At 45.0% G+C, this 14,514-nt stretch overlaps 1 protein-coding gene across 1 annotated transcript in view; it reads right to left on the reverse strand.

Moving 5' to 3' along the window:
• Window positions 1-12,122, reverse strand: part of ERMP1 (endoplasmic reticulum metallopeptidase 1) — a 40,973-nt gene extending 28,851 nt beyond the window's left edge. Inside the window, exons 1-4 of the mRNA XM_055311055.1 lie at window positions 11,745-12,122; window positions 9,871-10,172; window positions 5,491-5,618; window positions 4,771-4,876 (exon numbers count right to left, since the gene is read on the reverse strand). Of these exons, the coding sequence (XP_055167030.1) occupies window positions 4,771-4,876; window positions 5,491-5,618; window positions 9,871-10,172; window positions 11,745-12,088 (880 nt within the window). The 5' untranslated portion in view covers window positions 12,089-12,122. The remainder of the gene's footprint in view (window positions 1-4,770; window positions 4,877-5,490; window positions 5,619-9,870; window positions 10,173-11,744) is intronic.
• Window positions 12,123-14,514: the final 2,392 nt, after the last annotated feature.

Below are 14,514 nucleotides of genomic sequence, written 5' to 3' on the forward strand. Positions count from 1 at the left end.
ATGGGTGGAGCATGCAACTCAAGTTCCAGCCTCACACTGGGTACAGGGACTACTTAAAACTAAAAAAAAAAAAAATATATATATATATATATATATAGATAGATAGATAGATATATAAAATTCAAGTCATAAAAAGAAGGAAGTACTCACTATGTGCTACAACACAGATGAACCTTAGAAAACATCGTATGTATTGAAAAAAAGCCATATATATATAAAAAGATAAATAGATCCGGGATGCAATGTACAGCATGATGACTACAGTTAATAATATTGTACTATATACCAGAGAGTTGCTAAAAGAGTAGATCTTAAAAGTTCTCATCACAAGAAAAAATATTTTGTAACTGATGATGGATGTCAACTAGACTTACTGTGGTGATCATCTTGCAATATATATATATATAAATACTGAATAGTTTTGCTGATACGGGGAAAAGAAACATCTTGTATTCCTGGAATATGCTCAAATCAGCTGGAAAATGTTCTCGTGTGTGTGTGTGTGTGTGTGTGTGTGTGTGTGTACATACACATGTATTCTTTTGGGTGGATACCTAGGTCAAGTGGGTAAATTTCTGTTTAAGTTTTTAAGAAACCACCAAACTAAGTAGTTAAGCTTCGTTTCAGAAGAAATATAAATTCAGAGAACAGTAAGAATTTTTTTACAATTTTTATTTATTTATGATAGTCACAGAGAGAGAGAGAGAGAGGCAGAGACACAGGCAGAGGGAGAAGCAGGCTCCATGCACTGGGAGCCCGACGTGGGATTCGATCCTGGGTCTCCAGGATCGCGCCTTGGGCCAAAGGCAGGCGCTAAACTGCTGCGCCACCCAGGGATCCCAACAGTTATGTGCAGTTATTTTTACGGGATAAATTCCTACAAGTGGCCTTGTCAGATAGAAGGGTCTGCATGTTTTTTAAAGTTGTCTCTACTGCCAGACTGCCCCAAAACATCAATCCGCACTTCCACCAACAGTGTAGGACACTGCCTGTTCCATCAGCCCTGGGTATTACATTCTGCTTCCTTTCTGCAAATCTAAAGTTTAAAAAATTCAAAAACTAAAGTAATATTTAAAAAATTCTTACTGTTCTCTGAATTTATATTTCTTCTGAAACGAAGCTTAATTACTTAGTTTGGTATTTCTTAAAAACTTAAATTTACCCACTTGACCTAGGTATCCACCCAAAAGAAAGGAAAACATACGTCCACACAAAGACTTATTATAGACAAACGTTCACAGCAGCATTATTCCTGATAGCCTGAAAGTGGAATCAATCCAAATGTCCATCACCTGAAGACTGGATCAACAAAATGCATGCTATCCACACAAGAGAACATAATTCAAGTCATAAAAAGAAGGAAGTACTCACACGTGCTACAACATAGATGAACCTTAGAAAACATCGTATGTATTGAAAAAAGCCAGACTATTGAGTGTGGGGCCTCTCTGTAGGGTATTGAGAAGATTCTAGAGTTGACTGCAGTGATGACTGCTCAACTTTGTGAAGAGATCTAAAAACCACTGAGTTTTACTTTAAATGAGTGAATTATAAGGTATGCGGCTTACTCCTCAATAGAGCTGTAGTTTTAAACGAATGCAATCTCAAGCAGGTTATAAAACAGCAAATGGCACAGGATCCCATTTTCCTAAGATGTATTAACTTACTATATTAATGTGTGTGTATAGAAAAAATTCCAGAAGAATACGGACTAAATTGTGAAACTAGTTTGCTCTGGGGTAGGACACGGGGCACGATATTTTTCACAAGAGAAAAAAAACAATTCTGTGACTCCTCTGCTTTTGGGCTTCTACTTGAGATTGGCAGTATCTGAATTTTTCATAGGGGACCATTTATTACTGGTTTAATCTGATTAAATTTTAAAATAATGGATTTTACAACACTTCAACTTATTAAAGCAGCCTTACTGGGTCATGACATAAATCACTAGTCTGATAAAGTCATTCTTTCATGCACTCTGGCTCTTTCCAGAACGAGGTAGTGATGATTATTCCAGTCACTAAAAACCCCCTGAATGAAAGTCTCTCTCTGAAGGGACAATGGACACTAGTGAGTACAAACTGTTTTAACCAAAACGTTTCCAGGACAAGTGCCTGTCGAAGCAGCTGAGGACGGGGCAACCTCGCAGGACTCCACATCCTGGAGGCTTTAGCCTTGCCCTGGGAAAGCCATCACTGCAAAGAAGCCAGGCTTCTGTAGGCAGTGGCCCGTGGAAGGGAGATCCCAAGAGCTGCTAGAATGTCAGCATGCCTGGAAAGCTTCCTGGCCCGCAGCTCAGCTGCCAGCAGCAGCTACCAAAACCTAAAGGGAGAACTAGGCATAAAAACTTGGGGTGGGAGTGGGGGGGAGGGTGGATATTCTCTCCAAATCTTCTGCACGATGTCCCTCCAGACAAAATCAGTTTTGAAGGGTGAAGAATTTATTTTCCAATGAGTGAAACTTTTTAAATTGTACATACAGTTTATCCTTGAACAACATGACTTTGAACTGTGCTGGTCCACTCATATGCGATTTTTTGTAATAAATATGTATAATACTGTGTCTTTTCTCCTATGATTTTCCTGACAACGTTTTCTCTAGCTCACTCTATTGTAAGAACACAACATGCAACACACACAACATACAATATATGTTAATTGACTATTCGTTATCAGTAAGGCTCCGGTGTACAGCAGACTACTAGTAATTAGGTTTTTGGGGGAATCAAGAGTTACACACAGATTTTCAACCATTCAGGGGATCAGCACCTCTACCCCCACATTGTTCAAGGGGCAACTGTATATGGCTAATTAGTAACAAGTCTGTTCTTTGCTTTTACTATTAATGAAATACAATGCCAAAATTTAAACAACACAGAAAACTATAAAGAATGTAAGTAAAGCAGTAATGACCATTCTGGTTTTAAATTATGGAGCAATGGAAGAGTTCAAATTGGCTTTTCACATTTGGCCCCATCCTCCACTCATGTCACCCACCAGGTAACACTCACCAGCCAGCAGGGACCGCTGCTGTAGTTTAAATCTTTCCAGATAATACAATTACATCCAAAATGTATGCAAGTATAAGATTTTTATGTAAAACTACCTATATTTAGTAAAAACACCATGGACTGTAGGTTAGTCACACCTAGCAAAAGTGGGCACTCAATAAATGTAAATGAAGAAATTAACTTGGATCTAGATCTAACTAGTCCTCTCTGGACTACATATGAATAAAATACATTAATATGTATGCACAGGATACGTATGTGTTAATATAGATGCACAGAATAAATTCAGGAAAGGTACAGTCCAAACCTTAGGCCCAGTTTTGATCTGGGTCCTAGGAGTGCAGGAGTCAGTGCTAACAACTGAGAATTTAACAGAGTACAGGCCCAGGAGAGAAAAGATAGAGACACACTCCTGCCCATGTGGAGCCCTGACATTTTCACTGGAGGACAGATGCAGCGTAAGTAACAGATGCGACAGTAAGCTCTGCTTACAGAATTTCCTTTTGCTCCTTGTTGCAGTTGTTCATCATGTAACCCTCCTATCCTGACTGAACCCAAGAATAGGAGGGCCACGGACAATAGCGAGGCCCCTACTGAGCCCCACAGATATCAGAACCAGCTTCTCCTGAGTTAGGTGAGGCATTAGAGCAAACAGAAACATCTGAGAGTTAGAAAGGAGCACATTCTCATCTCACGACCTTGAGATTCTCAGAGGTTAGCTGATGTAAAACATATGCCCATTTTGAAGGGTAAACGTCTAAAATAAGTTGGATGGAGAATATTAAAACACAGCACCATTTAGGTGATATACACAGACATAATTAGTACTGAGCACATCTTAACTGATACCGGGTATGTAAAGGGCACTAGAGAGCTCCTCTATCAGCTTACTCACTTCTCCTGGCCCATCTCCAGCACCCCCATTACAGAACTTCTACTGAATGCTGTGTGTCTGGCTAAAATGCACTATCCAAATTTCTAACACACCAGGGAAAATGGTGTGGAACTTCCCACAGCAGAATTTAAGAAGCCCAGAACTGCAAATTCTGTTAAGAAACATGACAAATGATCCTTACTAATTTAATGGGTGCTATCCCTAAAACCTATCAACTTGTCATCCTTAGGAAAGCTTACTCATAAAATAAAAAAATATTTCCCTGGTTGATGAAGTATTACTGAATTCCGTGACACTCAGCTCGGGAATCATTTTAAAGCCCTTTAACCACAGGCATATTTTCTCATTTTAATTCATTACATGGTTGTCATTTAATATTATTTATATCATAATCACCTGTAAATGATAAAACAAAGTCCACCACTTATATGACAATTGGGTTAGTGGTTACGAACATGGGCTGCAAGCCTGTACCACCCAGGGTCCATCCCACTGCAACTTTTACCAACTGTGAAAACTTACGGATGTTGAAACATCTCCTGGCTCGGTTTTCTCATGTGCAAAATGGTGGTCATGACAGGACTCACTCCTCAGATTGCTCTGAGGACTCAGTGACTTAATATATGATCAACGCTTTGAACAACACTTAGCCCATAGTAAGCGCTACGCAAGTATTAGGTGCTGTTAATATTATAGTGTTAAAAACCCCAACAATGACAAAGTAAAACTATCACATGCTTTACAAAGAATGTTTGTTTAATCAGAGATTGCTTAAGTCTGAAAAGCTTCCAATTTTATAAAAATAAGAATGGCATTAAAGTATACAATGCAACTGCACTGAAATGTAAAACACAACTTCACATACCTGTTTGGAACACAAGTTCTTTCCCTCCCACACCCGCTGCCTCCAAGTTAATAAATGCACGAATCAAGCTGGCCCAGGGGTGCTGAGTTATGAAACCATGACTGGCCTGGGTAAGAAGGAAGTAAAACAAATACAGGTTAAACCCTCTTAAATGATAAAAGTCTTTATTTTGCTTATTTTAAAGACAGAATGTCTGTGTTGATAAGGGGGAAGAATAGAAAAATTATCATTTTCAAAGGGAATGTCTAAAGACATCTATCCGTTTCTCTACGCATAATGGCTGTGTGTGGTTTGCTGAGTGGAAAGTCACCATCACAGAAGGCAGCCTGATTTCCATGAGTGCTGCCAAACAATATCCTCAGTAAGTGTGAGGCCAAGCCAACGGAACAGAGGAGAAAGGACAATCCTCGTACTCGGGTATTCATGCTGTGTGCCTGCTGCAAAACATCTCTGCAACTCCAGTGTCCCAGAAAACCCGAGATGGTTAGTTATGCTATCACAATGCCCTTTTATGAATCAAACACTGACAAGATGGTCTGTTTTGAGTTTTCAAATACTGAACATCGGTACACAGCGGTTGTGGAAGTTTTGAAGTACTGCCAGATACAGTATTATCGTTTTAGGATACCACAAATGAATAATCAAAATGCTTAAGCATTAGCTGTTATTACTGTTCTCATTATTACATAAATCTAGTATTTAAAAAGAGCAAAATCTCACTTGTAGGACATTTTCCTCAGCACCATTAAAGAGAAATATGACAGCATGATGTAAGGCTTCTGAAGACGTTGACAAGACACGAAGAACTTCCAGCATCACTGAGCAGCTAACGGCATCATCACTGGCACCTTTAAATCAGAAAGAGAGTTTGGTCCTCAGATCTTAAAATTTTTACAGAATGAAGGGGCCCCTGGGTGGCTCAGTCAGTAAAGTGTCTGCCTTCAGCTCAGGTCATGATCTCAGGGTTCTGGGATAGAGCCCCACGTTGGACTCCCTGCTCAGCGGGGAGTCTGCTTCTCTCTCTCTCCCTGCCTCTCCCCACTGCTCATGCCTATTCTTTCTTCTCAAATAAATGAATAAAATCTTGGGGAAAAAAATTTTTACAGGATGAACTGTCATGGCTAGGAAGGGGGTTTTTGTATCAGTTGGTTAAGTCTGACTATTGCTCTCAGCTCAGGCGTCCATCTCAGAGTTTGAGCCTTGTGTTGGATTCCACGCTGGGCATGGAGCCTACTTAAAAAAAAAAAAAAAAGGCAAAAAAAGCAGCCATGTGGCTCCAGGACCAGAAGCATAGCTCTGTCACCATCAGCTGACAAGGGCAGCCACCAGTGATGTCTCACTCCATGAAGGCTGGGATCCTCATCTGGCTCCCCTGTCTGGCTCCCCTTCAGACTTCTGTAGAACTGTGCCTAGTCATGAGCAGTCACTCAACTCACACGTCTGTTCAATCAGCAACTAGGTGGACCTCAATACTGAAAAGTGGCATTCTCATCAATTCCAGGCAATCTGCTCCATTCTCTCTCCTCATTCCACATCTTTTGTAATATTCTCATTTTTGGTGTTCTAGCTTCCTACATCATCTCCCACTGCTACCGAGCCTTTCCTACTTCTTGTCCTACCAGAATCATAAAGCTGCACATCACTCCACATTTACAGAGGGGACCGTCTCGGTGGTACAGCATTTTTTTTTAAAGATTATGTGATGAAAGGGGTCATGTAATGAACAAGTCAAAGACAACATCAGGTATGCCTGTGGCTCAGCAGTTGAGCATCTGCTTTTGGCTCAGGTTGTGATCCCTCAGTCCCGGGATCGAGTCCCACATTGGGCTCCCTGCATGGGGCCCTGCTTCTCCCTCTGCCTATGGCTCTGTGTGTGTGTCTCTCATAAATAAATAAATAAAATCTTAAAAAAAAAAAAACAAAAACAATAATATCAAATCTAAGACAACACAAGAATGGAGACCGATGACCTAAACAGCATCCCTGTTCCCAGCAGTGAGAAAGCAGAGGCGCTCATCAAATGACTTCACTTCTTGATTCAGAAGGTTCATATATTTATTAAAGGTGATTATAAAGAGGACTTTAATACCTTGATTTCTTAAAAGCACCATAAGAGATAAAGGAACTGACTAGACATTTGATGATATTAAAGAATTCCTATTAAGTTTTTTAGATGAGGGAATTCATGGTGTTATAAGTGTGCCCAGAGAGAATCCTTATCTTTCCATGATATAGACCCCAAATACAGAGAAATAAATATGGCTGAGACTGGATTCAAAATAACCGGGTTGGGGGTGTGTGTGAGATGTGGGAACAAGATCGGACTTTAGAAGTTAGGTGAATAATTCTGCTTTTGTACAATCTGAAATCTTCCATACTAAAAAGTTTCAAGTGTAAGTAAAGCAGCTAAGGTGTAGTAATAACCCAGGCAACAGCATCTCTGGGCTTACGCGCTGGAACGCAGAGTGCTACAGAATTCAGTGTGGGTTTCAGAGCAAGAAAGACCTGCAAGTAAATTCCAGCTGTTATGTACCCTACAACTTCTGGTCTGGAAGACAAGGCCCGTGAGAGTTACCTCACAGGTATATTAGGAGGATTACAAGACAGCGTGGTCCATGTCCAGCGTTAATTGTTCCTTCTCTTTACAAATTAAAGAAAGCCTCTGCAACCAACTAAAACGCTTGTTTTGGGCACTGCTAATTCCAGACCCCCCCTTCCTACTCAAGAAGAAACTATTTATTAGCTATCCTTGTCTTGGTGTTATCACTAGATTTTAATCAAAGTGAAAAAAAGTCATCATTATCTAATTACTATCAAGCAGAACCTCTACATAACTATCAGTAAAAAGGCACACCTTCTGGCAACCAAAGGAAATGACTTTTTTTTTTTTTTTAACTTTTGAGACTCTGAACTACCTTAAACATCAACAGCAAACAATAAAGTATTTGTTCAAAATGAGAGAAAGGAAAAGTGAAAGAAATATATCTGGGGCTGATTAAAAAGTTAATATGTCTATTTATGTTCCTTTATTTTAATGGCTCTGGCATCTGAAAACAGGACTAGTGAAGCATTAAATACCGTTTTTTTGTTTGTTTTTGAGAGAGAAAGAGGTGGGGAGAGAGAGAGGGAGAGGGATAATCCCAAGCGGGCTCCAATCCCAATGCCCAGGGCTGAGCTTGACAAGGGGCTCCATCTCATGACCCTGAGATCATGACCTGAACCGAATCAAAAGTCAGATGCCAGACTGACTTGAGCTATCCTGGGGCCTCAGGATAAATACCTTTCCGAAAGGGATGGGAAGTGAGAGGACAGCATCTCTAAGGGCGGGTGGTAAACCGACATCACTTTCCAGTCAGAATTAACCCTGAAATTGAAACCACCACTGAGATAACTCACGGTCTCTTCTACCAACAACCTGAAGCCATGCAGCATACCCAAGAAGACACTTCAGGCCTTTCTGTGGGTAATATTATTCCAAAGTGTTATCAGTTCCTAAAGTTCAAGATACACTGCTGAGAACTCAAACCTAAAAATATCTCCATGTTTCATTTAGTTCATCCACTAAAAAGACATAGGTGATAGTCTATTTAGTGACTGTGTTTTTTCAGCTATTTTTATTTATTTTCAACTATTTTTAATGATGTATAATTGACAGAAATTTCCTTGAAATCACTGGCTAGGTATTCTTATGAAATCTTAATTAAAAATGGGTTCCAACAACCCACAAAATCGCCATCCTTTCCTTCATGGACTCTGTGTATGTGATTTCTAACATCTGGCACTATGTTTCTGATACTTGCATACACGTCTTTCTTCTATAACGCTCTTAAAGAACCATGGTGTTAATCTATCCCATCCAAGAATTTAAGCATTTATAATAGTGGGCATAGGGGGACATTTACTCTACAGCTTTGAAACAGGCATAAAAGACTGGTTTCCCTAAGCACACACAAAGGTATTTCTGACTTTATAAAACAGATGTTTGTACACGGATACTTGAAAAAGCAGGTTGCAAAATGCTTGCAATTACCAAGCTTTTCGATTAAAAATATCCTGATATGAATCATTTTATTAAACTTTTTTCTCTTTTGCATAATTCTAGATATTCATATGAACCTGCTATAAGTTCAAGCACTCCAGAAATATTACTGTCAAATAGCCAAAAAAAAAAAAAAAAAAAGTTTTTCATGCTCAAAAGTACTATCTCGTTTTTACAGATCAGAAACTGAGCAAAGAAGAGTTTACGTAGTTTGCCAAAAAGAACATTAACTACAAACTAATAATATCTTTCCTTTGAAATGCAGCTCAAAGAACTGCCCGGCCAGGAACCCCAGCATCTGGTGACATCTTTGTCTCTCTGTTCAGCTAAGTTTACTCCTGTGACAAAAGATAGGGGTGAACAGATGCCACCTCAGCAACTCCATCTCTAAAATGCTATGATTCCACTATAAAATGTTTTCTATTTGTCCCTATTTAAAAATCTAACTGTGGAAAACATCTCTTTCATGAATCTTATTTTTAAAAATGTAAGTCTACGTTAGGGAATTCTCATTCCTTCTACAAGTATTCATTGTGTCAGGCACCATCCTAAACATCAAATGATCTATCTTGTTGAAGTATTTTCACAGCAAGATTAATGGATTAATAAGATATTCTCAGAGTATGGCATTCCCAGTAAACCAAAACTCTTCCCTGACAGACCGACAAACACTGGTAGGAGGGCTGCCCTCCAATCCCTGCATCCCTTGAAGGCAAAAAACTGTCCCTTCATCCCAAATCCTCAACCCTCATACAACACCTAAGCTAAGTGAACATTCACGTGATGGAACCCAAACCCAGGTTTGGGGACACGTGGCTGGCAACGCTGATAAAGCAGCCACGATCTCCCAGAAATACTCCAAGTCCTGTCACTGGGCTGCTGGCTCTGACGTTCACAAAAATAAAGCACGCAAGCACTTGAGAGAATAGAGAGGGGTTTGGATCTCAAACTCAACGATACTATTCAAATGATCTTGAACAACTGCCCAAGCAGCTTGGAGTTATTAAGCTATCTGGGCTTATTGAGGTATAACTCCACAGGACTAAAAGTCAGGTCCATACCTGGTGAGTTTGCCACAGAGTCAAAATGACAGTTGGCCAGGACAGCGTGCTGGGCCCCATCCCTGGGCTCCAGCTTCACCACGACATTGGTGATGTTGTCATAGTAACTTGTGAAACCTCCCAAGAAGTCAATGCTAAAGGAGCCGGTAGGCCGTTGCACATCTACTGAAATCCTGTGAAGGCTGTTGCTCTGAACTTCAATCAGTTTAATCTGTTCCAAGAGGTAACGGACCGTCACAATTTCATTTTCTGGACTTCCTGTGGTTCTCGGGCCAATGGATGTTATGTGTTCAAGATAATCCCTGGAAGCAACCAAAAGAATAACAGTAACAAGGAGCACGAGGCTTAGAATGAGCACTTAACCCAGGACTTTTCCTGTGTGCCCTCCCACGCCCCTGTGAAAACCAGTTCTTTGACTTCTCACATGAAAAAAAGGCCGACTTTAATTATTTCAGGTACCCTATGAAAATCACTTGTCAGGTCCCATCATTTTGTCTCCCATGAGTTCCTCCCTTCAGTTTTCTCCACCCACCCACCACTCTCAAGTTCTTCATATCCCCCAATCAAAGCAATACAACCACCAAGGATTCTATTCTAAACACGTGACTGCTGAAGGCTGGCCAGACCCAATCCAACTATTGAAGGTTACTGATTTTTTTTTTTAATATAGATTTTTATCCCATTTATTCATGAGACACACACAGAGAGAGGCAGAGACAGAGGTGGAACCAGGCTCCTGCGGGGAGCCGGAGGCAGAACTCGATCCCAGGACCCGAGGATCACCACCTGATCCTGAGCAGACGCTCAACCACTAAGCTGCACAGGTGCCTCAAGGTTACTGATTCTAAGCAGCAGAAGCCAATGAGCAAAGACAATTTAGTCCAGAGATAGAATAAGCAAAACAAAACAAAAAACCCTTTCCATTGTTGAGAATGGACTCAGCCCTCTCCCTGCACACTGGGCCTAATGACTTCAATTTGGGCCAAAGCCAACCCTACCCCTAAAACAAACAAACAACAAAAATGTGCTGTCTTTTCACTGCATTCCAAGTGGGAAAAAAAAAAAAAAAAAAAAAAAAAAAAAAAAAAGGGAGTGGGGGAGAGGTGTGTTCCAGAAAGCCCTTAAGAAAATAAGCTTCCAGCACTTTGTAGTCGGAAGCTTTTAAAACACAGCGGCTGTTGAAAACTCTGCTAAGCGTATGATTTTAGGCGCTTTGACAGAGCTTTGCTAGCACGCTCAAAGGTCCCTTCCTCTTCAACTTAAGAAAGAAACAACCAAATCTTACACAAGGGGCCCAAGGACAAGCTCCGGGAATCCGAGAACCTCCTGAAATTGTAAAATTTTCAATGCGCATTCTTTCGGAAGTGCCTCAAAGCCTTGCAGGGGCGAGGACTGTGACCCTCAAGAGGTGAAGGGCTCTGCATTACGCCGCCCCCCCTGTGATCACCTCCCCCACCCCTACCTCCACCTCCACCCCCACCCCGAATCTATAAAGCGGCCTCGGTACACAAGCGTGTCTCCCCGTCTCCTGTGCAAAGCAGGAGGGCCGACCTCCGGCCGACGGAAGGTGGAAGCTGCTCCAGAGGAAGGGGGGCACGACTGCCCGGCCCCCACGTGCAAGCGGGGCAGCACCGCGGCGGACGAGCAAGCCCAGCCCGCGCCCCTGCCCCTCCCCCGCCCCCGCCCGCTCCACGCGCCGCGTAAACCCCGGGCTCCGGGCCCCCCGCCCCCCCCCACGTGCGTCCGCGCGGCGCCGGCGAGCCCGGGCGGTCCCGCGGGGCGGCCAGGTGGGCGCATGCAGGTGGGGCGCCCCGGGCCGGGGCCTTGGCCGCACAGGGGCGCGCGGGCCGGGCGGCGGCGGCGGCGGCGGCTACCTGGCTTGGCGGGCGTCGAACTCCCCGGGGCGCCCGGTGGCCCCGCGCAGCACGAGCTGCTGCAGCGACAGCTGCACGAGCGCCCGCAGCGCGAGCAGGTAGAGCGCCAGCCCCAGCGCGGCGCGCGCCTCGGGCAGCCCGGTCCCCGCGCCGCCGCCGCCGCCGCCGCCGCCCCCCGCGCTCCGCTTCCGGGTCCTCGCGCCGCCGCCGCCGCCGCCGCCGCCGCACGTGTCCCGCGGGGGCTCCCGCGCCGGGGCCTCCCTCCCCGGCTGCGCGTCGTCCCGGCGCTCCGCTCCGACGCGGTGCCGCCTCACGGCCGCCGCCGGCTCCGACCCCCACTCCATGGCCACCGCCTCAGCCGCCGGCCCCGCCGCCGGACACGGCCCCGCGAGCGGCCGCCGCAGCGCCTCCTAGAGAGCGGACGGAAACTGCAGAGGGCCAAACTTGTGCTGATTGGCCCGTCCCGCCGCCGCCCAGCCCGCGTCGCGGCCGCGCCGGCCGCGGTGGGCGTGCCGCGGGGCCTCCCCGCACGCCAGGTACCTGCCCGAGCCCTGCCAAGGCGGCGAAACGAACGCACGGGGCGCAGCGGGCAGGTCCCCTTTCGTGAGGGGCGACAGAGCAGGGAAAGTAGGCTCCTCGCTCTCACAATGAGAACGAGGGGGCTGCGCAGAGGAGGCCCGGCCGGGCCCCTCCCCAGCTCCGCAGTCCAACCGCGTGCGGCCACCCGCGCTGCCCTCGTCTCCCCGTGACGCGCGAAGCGCAGCAGCGGCTCCCACTTACCTAACACCTGCCCTGAGCCACGCGCTGTGCCCCGTGCCTTCCTGCTCCAGCTCATTACCCCCGAGCAGGGAGGAAGGTTGCGCCTCCTGAAGAGCTGAGGCGCTAGACCGCTCCGGGCGGGGAGCTGCAGCCCAGCCCAGCGGGCTCCCAAGCTGGGCCACTCTCAGGGTGCACTCTGCAAAGGAAGGTTCAGGAAAGCCGTCCCTCCCTCCGCGCCACCCAGACGCCGGAGATCGTCTGGTTTTCCCCCTGCCTGCTGATGCGCTGAGCCTCTCTGCCTCGAAGCTGTGCGTCTCCAGCACCAGGGACCGGGGACCGAGGCCAGCTGGGCAGGTGCACCTGCCCGACGCCCTGGGGGGATGCTCCCGGCCGCGCTCGGGCCCACCCGAAACCAGGGCACCGCTTACCCTCAGCTCTCCCGACACGCCGTCCTCTTTCTCCGTCCTTCCTTTTACAACGTGATCCTCGCACGTGCTGTTCAGGCTCCTGGGATCCTTCTTCCCTCCCCTCATTGCCTAGCTACCTTCTCTTCCTCCTCCAGATCTCAGCTCCGGTGGCACTTGCTCAAGCAGAACTCTCCTAATCGAAGGAAGCCACTTTCCCTAATTTGTAGGATCTCAAAGCACCGTGGTGTGCACATTATCATTTAAGATCTTTATTAAGATTTTATTTATTCATGAGAGACAGAGAGAGGCAGAGGGAGAAGTTCCCTGCTGGGAGCCCGAGGCGGGACTGGATCCCGGGACCCCAGGATCACGACCTGAGCCAAATGCACATGCTCAACCACTGACCCACCCAGGTGCCCCTATTTTATATCTTTCGCATGAAGATTGTAAGCTCCACAAAGACAGGAATCATGTCTGGCTTCACTCACCATTTTATTCCATCTCCTAACACAAAGCACCACACATAAGTAGTTAATACATTTTCTCTTTAAAAAAAAAGATTTTCTGTATTTATTCATGAGAGACACAGAGAGAGGGAGGCAGAGGGAGAGGCAGGCTCCCTGTGGGGATCCTGATGCGGGGCTCAATCCCAAGACCATGAGCAGGACCATGACCTGAGCCAAAGGCAGAGGATCAACCACTGAGCCACCCAGGTGCTCATCAATAAATATTCCTTGACTGAGTCATAAAATGAAATTTTATGGCAGCAACATAATTTTAACGATTCTTTTTAGCCGACGAGGTCCGGGAGACCAAGGACAATGCCTATCTTGTTTATTCATCACTATGTCCCCGATGTTTATCTCTGTGCCTAGCACATGGTTGTCACTCAATACGTATTTATTGAACGAGCAAATGAATATATATTGTCTTTTGTAAGAACCAGATTTCTTGCTATTCTCTTTCCAAAAACTCAAGTACCTCTACCATCTTTGGAAGCTAAGACATCAGAAACAACTCTGTCCACTGTAGTGTAACAGTATGTGGAGCTCACTCATTCTTAGAGGAAGGGCACACATGTCCCCTGATCTTTTAAGCTTTACTTATTTTATGCTGTCACTTTCTGGGTTGGGTGGGTATCAGAAAACCCAGGGGTGAGGTGTACATACACCTCAGGAGCTGTGTTAGTAGTTGAATCATTTGGGCATTCTTCTTCTGAATGGATGATGTGTGTTAAGCATTCTCCGATGATATGCTGTGGAAGGCAGTGAACCAGAGCAGAAAAGAGCCAGGCTGTTGGAGTCAGATCTGAGATCCTCAAATTGTGTACCTTTCGATGAGTATGTCATTATGCAGGTGACAGTCTCGGGATCCTTATCTGTGATAATGGAGATAATGTCTGCCTTAAAGGGCTTTAGTAAGGATTAATCAGCTAATACATAGGATGATCTTTACACATAGGTCTCATTAAGTAATATTTTCTGGAATGCTCCTTCTTATACAATCTTTTGCAGATTGGACTAAAGGGCATTTTCCTATGGTGATCATCGCAGGGCCCAAGGTGGTGCACATTATTTTAGCTGGGTCCTTGATGACAGCTTTTC

This window comes from Nyctereutes procyonoides, unplaced genomic scaffold (assembly GCF_905146905.1).
Source record: "Nyctereutes procyonoides isolate TBG_1078 unplaced genomic scaffold, NYPRO_anot_genome, whole genome shotgun sequence".
Classification (NCBI taxonomy): domain Eukaryota; kingdom Metazoa; phylum Chordata; class Mammalia; order Carnivora; family Canidae; genus Nyctereutes; species Nyctereutes procyonoides.